The 13,762-nt window shown below is 32.9% G+C and overlaps 2 protein-coding genes across 6 annotated transcripts in view; one reads left to right on the forward strand and one right to left on the reverse strand.

Moving 5' to 3' along the window:
- The first annotated feature begins 780 nt into the window (after nt 1–780).
- Ns4 (Nucleostemin 4) lies at nt 781–3,627 on the forward strand. Its single transcript, XM_070298121.1, has 5 exons — nt 781–1,043; nt 1,512–1,822; nt 1,903–2,548; nt 2,756–3,178; nt 3,369–3,627. Exons 1-5 carry the CDS (start codon nt 953–955, stop codon nt 3,608–3,610), a joined length of 1,713 nt encoding a protein of 570 aa, XP_070154222.1. The 5' UTR covers nt 781–952; the 3' UTR covers nt 3,611–3,627.
- Nucleotides 3,628–3,631: 4 nt separating this feature from the next.
- Nucleotides 3,632–13,762, reverse strand: part of LOC138934414 (otoferlin) — a 34,559-nt gene continuing 24,428 nt past the window's right edge. Inside the window, exons 12-28 of one of the 5 annotated variants that reach the window (XM_070298117.1) lie at nt 13,357–13,593; nt 12,841–13,149; nt 12,617–12,769; nt 12,069–12,269; nt 11,737–11,988; nt 11,410–11,460; nt 10,058–10,365; nt 9,413–9,774; nt 8,827–9,012; nt 7,903–8,635; nt 7,317–7,487; nt 6,696–6,865; nt 6,130–6,448; nt 5,379–5,577; nt 5,087–5,305; nt 4,768–4,868; nt 3,632–4,651 (exon numbers count right to left, since the gene is read on the reverse strand). In XM_070298117.1, coding sequence (XP_070154218.1) covers nt 4,471–4,651; nt 4,768–4,868; nt 5,087–5,305; nt 5,379–5,577; nt 6,130–6,448; nt 6,696–6,865; nt 7,317–7,487; nt 7,903–8,635; nt 8,827–9,012; nt 9,413–9,774; nt 10,058–10,365; nt 11,410–11,460; nt 11,737–11,988; nt 12,069–12,269; nt 12,617–12,769; nt 12,841–13,149; nt 13,357–13,593 — 4,152 coding nt within the window. In that variant the 3' untranslated portion in view covers nt 3,632–4,470. Of the gene's footprint in view, nt 4,652–4,767; nt 4,869–5,086; nt 5,306–5,378; nt 5,578–6,129; nt 6,449–6,695; nt 6,866–7,316; nt 7,488–7,902; nt 8,636–8,826; nt 9,013–9,412; nt 9,775–10,057; nt 10,366–11,409; nt 11,461–11,727; nt 11,989–12,068; nt 12,270–12,616; nt 12,770–12,840; nt 13,150–13,356; nt 13,594–13,762 lie in introns of all 5 variants that reach the window. The other 4 variants (XM_070298116.1, XM_070298120.1, XM_070298119.1 and 1 more) reach the window with 4 other exon arrangements.

Below are 13,762 nucleotides of genomic sequence, written 5' to 3' on the forward strand. Positions count from 1 at the left end.
TATTAATAAAAAATAAAATTACGTCCAAAAATATAAGAAATATAAAAATTTTATAAAAATTTTTGTATAATCGATAGGTATACTCCATTAGACACTATTTTCGCTTCAAAACGTTAGGTGACAAGAAAGCGCGAAGAATCTTATTCTTCGAACATTAATCTCCGCGAAATAGCGTTAAGCGGAGCGTATTTATTATTATGTGCTTATTTTCAAAAGACTTTTGTAGTATTAATTAACTTATTGTTTTAATTACTTATGCTTATATAAATTTGTATATAATAGCTTTTAATGTGTACACATTAGTGCGCACTAGTGCATCCAACTAAATTTATAAATAAAAAAATTATTTAAATAATATAATTAATAAGAAATTAGTTAATAATAAAAAGCTATATAATTTAAAACCATATTACTTAAAATGTTTGATATTTATAATGCTTTTGTCCCAAGAATAAGAAGAAAGTGAAAAAGAAGAATTTATTATACAAATATCTTCTACACATATTTAAAAATTAGGAAAAATATTATTAAGAAAATTTATTTAAGAAAATTTATTTCATTTATCATGCACATAAAAATAGTTTAATAATAAAACTTATTATCGCTGTCCGTAATATACAATTAGAATGACAAAACATCATTAATCGGCCATTTTACCGTGGCATCGGCCATGTAGTTCCACCGACTCTAAAGTGGATTATTCAGTTAGCTGCTGTACCAGCTGACGATCAGCTGATAGGCATCTACTTTTTTACCGAAGTGACAGTTCGCAGTGCCGCAAGTAATATAATACTGGGCAATCTGGGCATAGTATTGTGGCTTGTTGTGGCTTTGATCTTGATTTTATAGTCAAGACTAATAAATTGATAAATAAATCATAATCGATTATATTCGATTGATATTTAGAACCCGAGTTGAGTACTTGAGACAGAAGTAAAGAAATTGCGGAAACATGCCTCAAGGAAGGCGAAAAACTCCGTTCAGTGGAAAGGCCAAGAAGCTGCAAATGCAGGTTAAAAAACAACGACAACGAATTTGGCTCGGTATATATATCAATATCTTAATTAAAGACTTGATGGCATTTGGAAGGTTTAGAATAATAGATCTCGATATATAACGGTTTTATTATTTTGAAGATGTTATCTATAAAATGTACGAATATTACGAATATTCTGACACATTTTTTTATCTCTCTTTTTATATATGTTTCATATATGTTTACACAAATTTGTAATTTTTGTAAATTTAAAGATAACAGAAATTTGTTTTTGAGATTAAAATATAAAATTATATTACTAAATATATTACTTTATAATTTTATTAGAAAATATATTAGTGAAATATATTTTTTCTTGCACATATCTTGCTTTTAGTAAATTATATTTTAATTATAAAATCACTTACCATATTTTACATCTGCGATTCTTATCATAGCGATAACTATTTATGATTATTACTGTGAAATATGTAAAATCACAGTACGTATATTTATATATTATCAACAAATCAAGATGATAATGAAGATGAGTGCTCTAGCAACGCGAGCAATGCAGAGTGTGGGAAACAAGTACAAAAGATAAATAGACAACCAAGAGATAAATCTTCAAGGAATAGATATGCATTACAATTCTTTCAAGAAACCAATGAGGAATTGCGAAAACGCAAGGAACAAGCCTTAAGAAGTATCGAGCCTGTAAGCCTCAAAGATCAAGAAATTTCCGACAATTATTTTCCACCTGGGATTGATATACCAAAGAGGCCTCTATGGGATTTTAATATGACGAGAGAGCAATTAGATATAAGAGAACAGAGATATTTCACAGTATGCAGTTGCGAATCTGTGTTAAACAAAATCCTAGCTTATGTTGAATTTATTTTTACCTAATAATTCTTTATATTTAGGAATACTTAAAGAGCATGGAAAAATTAGGTAACTTGAGTTACTTTGAACTGAATTTAGAAACCTGGCGACAATTATGGAGAGTCTTAGAGATGTCGGATGTTCTGTTGATCATTGTTGATATTCGATATACTGTTCTGATGTTTCCTCCATATTTGTACCATTATGTGACGAACGACCTGCAAAAAGATATGATTTTGGTACTAAACAAGGTTGATCTAGCGCCTCCAGCCTTGGTAGTAGCTTGGAAGGAATATTTTCGCAGTCAATATCCAAAATTACATATTTTAATGTTTACTTCGTATCCTACTTACAATCTCCGTGGTAATACGAACAACGAGGAGGGTATAAAGAAAAGACGTCGTAAGGGAAAATTACGGATGGCCGCGGAAGGAGCGCAAAAGTTATTGGAGGCTTGTAAAAACATTGTCAGGGACAAGGTCGATTTAAGTTCCTGGCATGAGAAGATTCAGGAGGAAATGCACTCGGAGTACGATCTAGATGACATTGACCATAAAGATAATGTAACAATACAGAAGGAGGATACTACTTATTTTAAACACGAAAAATATAAAAATGGAATTCTAACCATTGGATGTATTGGAACACCAAACGTTGGAAAGTCGTCCTTAATGAATGCATTGATGGGTATGCAAGATTTTTCAATCTATAATCAACAGTTTTTTAAAAATACTTATGTTCTATATTAAATGTGATTATTTTTAATTCTAAGCCAGAGAAATAAAATCGTATTGAGATTCATAATAGCAGACAAACTTGGGCATCAAACAATTATATTTGCTAGTAAATGTGAGATGTTAGTATGAATTTCTCTGATATCTATTTATTTTGCAGGTAAAAAAGTCGTAAGCGTGTCTCGCACACCCGGCCACACCAAACATTTTCAAACTATATATCTTACGAAGACCGTGTGCTTATGTGATTGCCCTGGTTTAGTCTTTCCCTCAACTGTACCAAAACAGTTGCAGATACTAATGGGCTCTTTTCCGATCGCTCAAGTCAGAGAACCGTACACGACAATAAAGTTTCTGGCTGAAAGGATGGATCTGCCGAAACTTTTAAGGATTTCTCATCCAGAGAATGATGATACATGGTCCGCTATGGACATCTGCGATGGTTGGGCTATCAAAAGGGATTTTATGACGGCCCGAGCGGCTAGATTAGACACATATAGAGCGGCAAATTCGTTGTTGCGAATGGCGTTAGAAGGAAAGATTTGTTTGTATATATATCCGCCAAATTGGATTGTTGATAAAGGTATTACTCTTCCTTCATTCTCTTTTTTATTCGTTAAAATATAAATAACTTCATAAAAAATATATTCAGTAAAATATTGCAAATACTTTCATAATTTAAAAATTATGAAAGAGATACACACACATACACATACTTGAAAAATTATATTTGGAATAAATGACGTACATTTTTTAATGAATTTTGTTTCCAGAAAAATGGGAAAATCATACAGATGTTGAAATAGTAAAATGGATTCAAGCTAGAAATCAAGGAAATGATCGCGATACACAAATTGAATATATATCTTCCGAAGACGAAGAAACCTACAACGAAAAGCAAGAACAAAAATCTTCTCGAGATACAACGAATAATGGTTCAACGGAATCGTCGAGCGAGGAAAATGATACGCCGCTTGTAGCTAATAAGTTTTCAGCGTTATCTACAGAACAATAAAATAATTTATTGTTTTACGTCTTTCAGATTTTTTATTTTTATCCCTTTTTACACACATATTATATTTCTTCCTTAATGTATAATGAGCAATCTGCTGATGAATGGAGAATAGTCGGCTGATTCTTATGTGTTTTCGCCCGCGAAACACGATCATCACTATGACAGAACATTACGAGTAAAAATAGATTATTTTGTACAAGTCACTATTCTATTACACTATTTTTTCGTTTTCCACTGTTGTTACACTGTGCGCATGAATTATTTACAATGTAATTCTAGTTTGCAACTATTCTGGTGTTATTTTGGTCCATTATGAACTGATAATCGGAACGATTTTTTTCCTTTAACTATGATAAACTACATCATTGCACAACTCGTACAGAGACAAAGTATACGTTATTAAAATCATCTACAGCGATACACTTTACGTAACAAATAATCTCTGCTACCCTATGAAAATTATAATATGAAACAATGCAAGTGGGATAAACAATTTCTACTTTTTCGAAAAATATTTTGTTCACTCTGATATTTTGTTATACAAAGCAGGTATTTCTCAATTACGGTTTTTATATAAATCAGCTCAGAGAAATATCCTATATTCATTAACCCTACTGAGATCCATTTATAAAATCGAATCTCCATTTATTTGATCGCTGATATAAAATAATTTTAATCTTAATCAAATAAATCAATATCATTTAAAAAAAATTGAAGAAATTAATTCAATAACATATATTAATTTATGTTGATTTTGTGAAACGTAATCATATAGCAATACGATTATATATACCTTCAAATCATCAAAAACTGTTCTCTACATACCGAAAATAGCAATTATACATTGCGACGAGTAGCATTTAAGCTCCTAAGATCTTTTTCACGGAATAACCTGGTATTGCGTAAAAGAATAAGAGCATAAGTAGAATCAAACCGATTGCGACTATAGCCTTCAAAATAGCCCATTTGTAATTGTGCCAAACTATGTATTTGATAGACTTTAGCGGATTGAGAAACCACATAAAGGATGCGTCTGGTCGACTGCAAAGAAAAATAAGAAGATATTAAATATAAAGAGAGAGACAAGAAAAAATATTATTATATATAAAAATGTTATTTTATATATATGTATATATATATTATATTGTTATACTAACTTTGGTTTTTCCAGTGGATCCGGCTCGTTTCTTCCAAAGCCAGCAGGATTTTGCTCAGCCTCCTCTTTCGTGAGTAAATGTATCTCAGCTTCAACCTTGCCCTATACAAAGTATAACGAGATATACATTTAATGAAAAATACACATGTACGATAAAAAATATATAAAATATTTTATATATGTATTTTTTAATAAATTTAAAATGTTTAGTCATCTTTCTTTATAGAATCACGTAGCATGTTATATAAATATACATATAGTATAACACTTTGTAGATTTTTTTTTTTTTTTTTTTTTTTTTGTTAAAATTGTCAACTTACTGTTAGTTCCATATCCTCGTTTTCTTTTTTCACATAAAACGGCCACCAGCCTTTTATACGTTTCTGCTTGAAGATGTTGACCGTTGGCACAGAGCCGTCCATCTTTAGCATACTCAACGAGCAAAGCTTACTGTTCTTTGCTCCTCGAGGAAATCGATTGAGATCGAGAGTTATAGCACCTAGAAAATCATCTGCAGAAAAATGATCTGCATCCCAGACCTGCAAAAAGCGTCGTTATTTTCTATGGGAAGGAGATCGCGAAAGCAACGGTTGTTCACGCGTTCGGAATTACCTGCAATTCTAGGCGCGCTGGTATCTTGCATTCGGTTTCGTCCCAACTAAACAAGCTTTCTTTACGATTAATAACGATCTTTTCTTCCGCTACCAAATAATCAAATGGAAATATGAAGCGCCAGTTGAAATTTCCTTCGCCGGTCAATGATCGGTAATGAATATCGGTGGATTGGCAATCTTCCGGTCCTTTTAACCAGCTGTTAAAAGTAATAGATAATGTAAAATAAAATTTTTCCCTCTCTTTTTCTTTACGTATATAATTATATAATATATAATTATTAAATAAATGTACAAACAATTATATTTCAAAAGTATTAAGAATATTTTAAAAATTAAAGTTCTACAAAATTGAATGTAAAATATGAAAATACAAACTTACATTTAAAAAATTACAATTTACATATTTTGTAACAAAGTTTTTAATATCTTATTTATGATATATATATATAACACATACGTTATTTCTAAAATATATTTATATAAATAGAACTTATTTTTTCAATTAATATTAATTGATTCTATTTTGAAACTTAAATGAGAAAATTATATACAGATTAGACAAATGAACGAAAATTGTATATATGTATCTCTGATAATATTTTAAGAAAATAATTTGCGATTGTAAAGAATTCGTATTATTGATGAATTATCATTAGAATTTTTTAAATGTAACAATTTGCTTGTACATTTAAACAGCTGTTTTTAAAAAAATCTTAATCAAAATTTTTTTTTCGAACGGAGGAATTTACCCCTTTACATAAATATCGCTCATCTTCTCGCCAGTAAAGAAGGCGTCGTCCTCCAGGACGACGTCATCCGTATTCCATATTATAATTCTCAATTCATAACTCTTGGGCTTTCTCGGTGAAATATCGATGGATGATCCAGGTGAAGGCATATCCATTGGAAACATGTCCACCCACATTTCCAATTTTCCCTGTTCAATTCCGGGCTTTTCCGGATTATACAGCGGTCGGGTTTCCACGTGCTCGGGTACCAGGGCGCAACCTATTCGCGGAAAGCTGCTCCATTGATGGAGAACTGCTAAAGCAAGATGTTCTTCCATTCCTGAAAAAATAATCAAAGTAAATTCTATATCGATGTACCCGGAACTGCATATTTGAAAAGCTCCGTTAATCAAATATATAATATATAGTAACAAATTAACAAATAAATACGTATAGAATAATAAAATAAAGAAATAAATGTACACAAAGATTATAATCGTGTAGAAATATATATAATTAATTTATTGTTAAAATTGCGAATCTAGAATTTTGCGTATTCTTTTATTCTTCAAAATCTTTTCATATACCCTTCGTATGCACATAATATTCCATTTCCTCATTCGAAAGAGAAAATGTTTTTCTCCCGATTGTAACGCGTCCGTGAGAATATACTGGTCCATCGATTTTGCCATCTTTGCATAATTTCGAAAGTATTTGAATCGGCTTCATTGCGTCTCTCCATTTATTATATCCCGTCCTGAAGTAAAAATAACATCTAATCAATTTCGACAATTTAAGAAATTAATCAATTTTGTATATCGAATTTTATTTGAGTTTTTAAATTTTTCTCTTATCTTAACATAAACTTATGTCGACTTATAAATGTATAATTTATAAAGTATTAATGTGAAAATATGTATAGACAATTGTAACACATACATATTCTTAAAAAAAGATTCAGCATAAATTAGATTAAAGGAGATTGCGGTGTAAAAGTAATTTTTAATTCAGAAAAGCTCGTTAAAAGTAAATCACAGCACGTATTTTATTCATTCGTATTTTATTCATTATAGATGATTGTTGCTGATGCGATAAAAAAGTTGCTCCGTTGTTAGATTACTGAATTGCGCGACGCGATTTGTTTTATTGCTGAGGCCTGAAATTTATTTGCAATACACATCGTAATAATTGCTACTCCTTAGACCCACTCGTCATATTTCTTCGCGAGTCCGCATGTAGCGCGATGTCTGCTATAGAAGCGATTTTCTAGATCAATCTTAGTCTCCCCGATCATATCGTCTGTTCCGACCAGGTCCCAATCTAGGACTTGCACGGTGAGCAGAGAATCCTGTGGAAACGTTGCCTCGATCTCAAAGCACCTTAAAAAACGCGAATTCCGCAATTAGATTATAAATGAGCGTAAAGAACGAAACTTTAATTTGTTCTTTTCAAATGAAAAAAAAAAAATATGAAAATGCAAATGTTAAAAGAGCAAATATACAATTGTACATGAAATAAGAGGAAAAAACAAATTAAATAATAAATAAAAGAAAAGAAAGAAACTAAAACTTTAGTTTCTTTTGGGCCTCATGTGAACAATATGCTCTTCATAATAAAATTAAATTACATAATTTATTAGAAATTTGTAAAAATAAAAAATGCCAATATCCAGATAAAAATTTAACTTTCATGAGCCATAATCTTTAAATCAAATTTTTATATTATTAAGATTCTTGATTGTAATATTATATCATTATTATAATGTTATAGTATATATATATATAGAATACATACTTTCCAAAAACAGGATTTAGTTGTTTCGATACATAATTCTCCTTGTCGCTGATTCTCTTGCCTCCCAGTTGTAAGACCACGTAGGGATCCGCTTTTCCGTTCAGATCGGAAGGATGAAGATCGTTAGCTTTGACGATGTAAACCCGTACCAGGACGTGAATAGGCTCATTAGACGGGACGCCCTGAAAGAATCCGTACTGCGGATCGAAACCCATCACGGTATGATTTACCAGATCCTTGGGTAGCGGCCATTTATAGACCTTCAGTGCACCCTTGAAGCTACCGACAATTCTTGATTCGTCTTCGGTCTCGTCGCCGGTTTTCTTCCCGCGGTATAGCTCAAATGTGTGCAACCATTCCTTGAACTGCTCAAACTCAGGCTGAGTTTCCAACTCTCCGGGATAAATCTTGAGGAGAGCGGTCTTTTTGATTTTGTATTGGGTATGCTTCGGGCTGAGCTTCGAGACGAATCTTGTTGAGTTCGTCGATGATTTCAAGCCAAACAATTTTTTCGTATGAGTAACTCCGGAATTCTTCTCGCCCGAAGCAACTAACTGGCTTTGCGCAACAGCTTCGCCCAGGAGCATCGGTAACGTTCCGTTCGGTTGGCTCTGGAATATGGATTTCTCCTTACGCAATTCTTTGTTCTCTTCGATCATCGCCTCCACGGACGCAAAGTATTTCGTCCACCAGTCTTGACAGCCATCTTCGTCCTCTAACGCGCCTAAATCGCCTAAAAATGTTAAAAAGTGATCTGCTATATAGATTGTATTTAAAATTAAATATAATTAGTAAAAAATATATATAACAGAATGTTGCATGAGAGAAAAAGTTATTAAGAATATATTAATTAAAATATCACAATCTTAAATAAATTTCTCGATTTTAAATATATAATTAAATATAACTTTCGAATGAACACACCTATACTGTTGTCATTGGCCAAGCTCTGCTTCCTACGAATGTTTTGCTCCGTTTTGTCCTTCTTTGTAGAACCACCTCCGATGTCGAATCCCAGAGTAATAATGGTATCACCGTTATTACATTCCAAGTCGGTCAATGAATCAGGCAACGATGTTTGTTGATATCTTGATTTAGATGGATCAAGAGCTACAATAAACATATCAAATTTAGAGATTCAAGAGCTAAAAATGATATAGATTTAATTCATAAAAAATTAAAACTATAATAAACATATAAAATTTAGAGATTCAAGAGCTAAAAATGATACAGATTTAATTCACAAAAAATTATATACTTATAACAAAATTGATTAAATTCGATAATTTAGCAAAAAAAAAAAAAAAAAAAAAAAAAATTTAATTTTTTTGTAGCTACTACTCAAACATAGTGTTATAAATAATTTAATGCTTAATAAAAGAGAATATTTTATTATATATCTCATAATTAAAATAAATATATTATATTAATTTTTTTATTCATTCCACAAAGTTCTATCTATCATAATTACAAAGCAGTTTCACAATCTCGAAATTAATTACACAATTACCCGTATACTGTAGCTGATACAAGCTCTTCTTTCTCTCCTGAGCATCCTTTGCCCTTTTGGTCAAAGGATAGTACATATATTTGTGAATGGAATTGATGGTGTGAGTACCGACGAGAGTATATCTGCCGAAACTCCGGCAATCCACCGCTCTTATGGTCAATGGCGGTCGATAAAGCTCTTGCTCGGGAAGTTCCAATTCCAGAAATTTAATCGGCGTGTTGAAATTTGGGTTTTTCTTTGCGTTTGCTATGACAGACGAGTAGAGAATGTGGCCGGCACATTCGACGTCCACACGCGGTTTATCGACGGTCAAAAGATGAATTCTTTTCAAATCTCGCAAACCCCAGAAAAGCACTTCGATTCTAAAACCATCGATTACGATTATTATGTCTATATAGTTGTGCAAAAATAATTTATTTTATAAATTTTTTTTCTCTTCCGCATAAAAGCCCGATACTAAAAAGATTAATCATATACGGTGACGTTGAAGAGAAAACGCGCCCTCGTTTCTATAGCGTTGATTCTAATGTAATTTTTTTTTCAATCGTTAATCTTCATTTAAAACAAGATCTAAAAAAATATATAAAAAAATCTTGATTGAACAAATAATATAAAAAAAAAAAAAAAAAAAACCGACGGTATTACCGATATTTCGCCAAAGTAGGTCGGATTCCTACGGGCACCGGAAGAATCGGGCCTTGATCCTGACCGGAACCCGGAGTCTGAGAGCCGCAGCTGGGATCTTTAGCATCAGGCAGAGTAGGAAAGCCATAATCTTTCGTAGAGGGATATTCCAACAATTCAAAGACCGCCAAAAGTTCACCAGCCCTCGAGGTACCTCTAGTGACATCATACCATTCCAACGATGGCGGATATTGCGGAGGAGTGTAGGGCTCAGAGGCGAGCTTGACGTGAGGTCGGGCGATCGCTCTTCCGATATATTCCGATTTTCCCTGAAAAATTGATTATAGAAATTTCGATGCATACGAGACGAAAGCGTCACTCATCGACTATGTGACTATGGGAATATCAGGAAATTGTTTGTAGAAGGAGGGATTTAAATATCATTTAAATTCAGTAGATTTAAATATACTTATAGTTAAGGTATTCATGAACACCGTGAGAAAATGCAAAAAAAGGTTAAATTACATGGATCTATGAATTATATGCATTTATAAAAAAGGGGAAATATATATTTTGGAGAAAATAGATTATAGCGTTTATAATTTTATGTACAATAATCTGAATTAATTTTTATTTTCTAATAAAAAACATTATTATGTATTATTTATTAAACGATAACATATATTTGTTTACAATAAAATAACTAATGGAATATTTTTGAATTCTTAAGATTCTCAAATTATAATATTTGAAAGGCAACTCTCTGTATGTGTGAATTAGATTTCGGGAAATAAGTTATCGTTAAACATAAAATTTTTTAACTAACAAGTTTTTCAAATAAATAAATATTTTTGTTTTTCCCGAATTATGATGTATCATTTACAAAAAAATTTTATCAATTTATTTCTTTAATTTATATACTTTTATGCTTCGATATTATATGCTTTTTTTTCCGATAACGATGCATACTTTCGTTTGAAAATATTTCGAGTGTAGAAATATTATAATTACAATACTACTATTAATAGACAGAGAAATGTTCTTGTTCACAGTAGCATGAAACCGTATAAGGTAAAGAAAACCAAGTGCAAAAGTTATTTGCGGTTGTGCGATTGTGTATGTGTGTGTGTGCATGTGACTTTCCGTTGGCTACCGCAGCACAATTTCACAAGTTGGAAACTTGCAATCTGCGAAATTCCATATTCATGAATGTTGATGTAACAAGAGTCTGCTCGCTCTTTGTGTCTTTATATCCTAACATAAATAACGAGTGCCGTGCTAAATTACGGTATTTCCGGTGCGAGTGTCGTATAACGTGCGTCGTGTTATCCGGCATCGTATTATAGGTAAATGTCAATATGTTGTATACAAACTGTTGAAGCAGAGCCCTCATACAGTGTTATGTCCATAGCTACAATATGACTCTGCAAAAAGAACGATTACGAAATAATTTTTTTCTCCATCTTCGATTCTTTTATGCATTGAATTGCTCTTGAACAATTTGAGATTTTATGGCACAAATTGCATAAAATTGCAACAACATTTGAAAGGTCCGCGAAATAACTCTAAACGCATTTGGATAGATTTTTCACTTATTGCAATTTTTATTTTAAAAATAATATAACGTAAAAAAGGTATTTATAAAAATAGAGAAATAAAGAGATATATAATTAACTCGAAAAACTACGAACTTTGCCTACCACTTTATCCTGATCAAACAGCTCGATGACGATAGACGGCGGGTCTTTCTTGATCTCCTCGGCGGTGCCGTAGATCAAAATGTCGTCAAACAGCAGCAGCTCGTCCCACGTTGGGCTGAGGGTTTCGTCGATCACCTGGGTACACTTGCAAAATTCACCGCAGATCACCCTTGCGAATGGATCGGAAAGACCGGACGCGTCGCTGCCGATTAGTGATCTTGCTTGGTACATGTGGGCCCTCAATTGAAATTTCTGGCGATCGATTCAGTACGGCGTGTGATTATGCATTTATTTTCGGAAAGCTGCGCGAGTCAAAAAAGAGAAATACATACATGTTTCTGAACATAGTGAAGCATAATGGGCGGCGAAGCGCGCGGTTTATCCACGTTCTTCAGTTCGTGACTGAACTCGTATCCCTTCGGCAAATTCTGGATAAAGTACTTTTTATGCTTCAGTATCCCCAACCACATGTAGATCTGTAGTTTCGTCTGAATCGCCCATCCCGACGGTCCGAACCTCTTTTTACCTGGAAGCTATATATGAATTCTATTGAACGCGAGAATAGCATGAAATTATTCGACTAACGACTGTTAACCCGGATGTGTCTCAATTTTTAGTATTTAATCTTTAAGCACAATACATTAAACATTAAATGTAAGAAGAATAAATAATAAATTTTGTACACACGTAATAAAATAAAATAATATATAAAATTGTTAAAATTACATTTTGCAGAAATGTCTAATAAATATAGATAAAAAAAAAAAAAATAACTGTATCATAAGTTTATTATTAAGTTTAGCCGAATCAATTTATCGTACGTTTAGGTACACAGTTGCATATTTGCATACTTAGTATTATTTTTAGTGTACTTGCTTACCTTGAGGAACATAGTCTGTACTTTGCCACAATGTCGACCGCATTCCTCATCGACCACCGAGTAGATTAGTTCACGACATGATATCCTCTGATATGCGACTCGTCTACCGGAACTGATCACCCAGATGAAAACGTCCGGCAGAGAGTCTTGCGGCTGTAAAAAGAGAGATTTGTAATTTTATTTTGCGAGACACGCACGATGACATTTGAATGACAGCTACTGACATCCTCGACGAGGAACTTCAATTTCTGCAGGTAGCTTTGAGCTGTCTTCAATCTCTCCTTGAAGCTACTTTTTGTCACGAGAGCCTTGAGATTGCGCGACATGATCCCGATATTTTCTAGCTCCCGCTGACACAATTTCGCTCGCTCTTTATCCAACTTCGTCTTCCCGACGCCTGGACCGGTTAAGCTAGACTTACTAATACTGACATATCGGTTACAATTGGCACTCAGTTCTTCGAGGATACTTTTTAGAAGCTTCTCGCACGTTGGGTCTTCCAAGTGCAACTGCACCTCCGACAATCCTTCCTCCTAGTGAAAATGCAAAGAAAATCCGATTATCGACTTTATGTTCTTGAGAAGATAACTATCTGATTGAGGTAAATGCACCCATCAAGTAATTTTGATAAAATAAAACTGATTTGAATATTTGACATATCATTGATACGTCATGATAATATTTTAGGTAATCTTTACTTCTGATTAATTAGCTTAAACCTATAAACTACTATAATTTACCATTTTATCGACAATCTTGCCGATGATATTGCTGTTATACATTCTGCGTCTGTAATCCGGCCATGTACTCCTCACGTGAAGACACGGCTTGTCATCCCAGTACGGTAGAAAATAATAAATCTTATCATGCGTCATCGGTTTATTAGCCGGTGTGGTACTCTGCCAGGATCCAGTGAGCACTTCTCGTAGATCGTTCTCCTCCTCGCTCGTTCCACCCCTCGATCCTGCATCGTACATCTACGGCAAGCGAAACGAATTTCATTCTCTAGAAACGAGATTGATCTCTTTACGATATTTCGTTCCAATCTCATTTCCACCTTTTATAAGAAAATCTGCTTAAAATGATATTCTTTGATGAGAAATCTTTTCAGCCGATCGGTTTTCCCAGAATTAATTGCGTAAGATT

This window comes from Polyergus mexicanus, unplaced genomic scaffold, assembly GCF_030449975.1.
Source record: "Polyergus mexicanus isolate NDT 795.1 unplaced genomic scaffold, iyPolMexi1.0 SCAF_6, whole genome shotgun sequence".
NCBI classification, from domain to species: domain Eukaryota; kingdom Metazoa; phylum Arthropoda; class Insecta; order Hymenoptera; family Formicidae; genus Polyergus; species Polyergus mexicanus.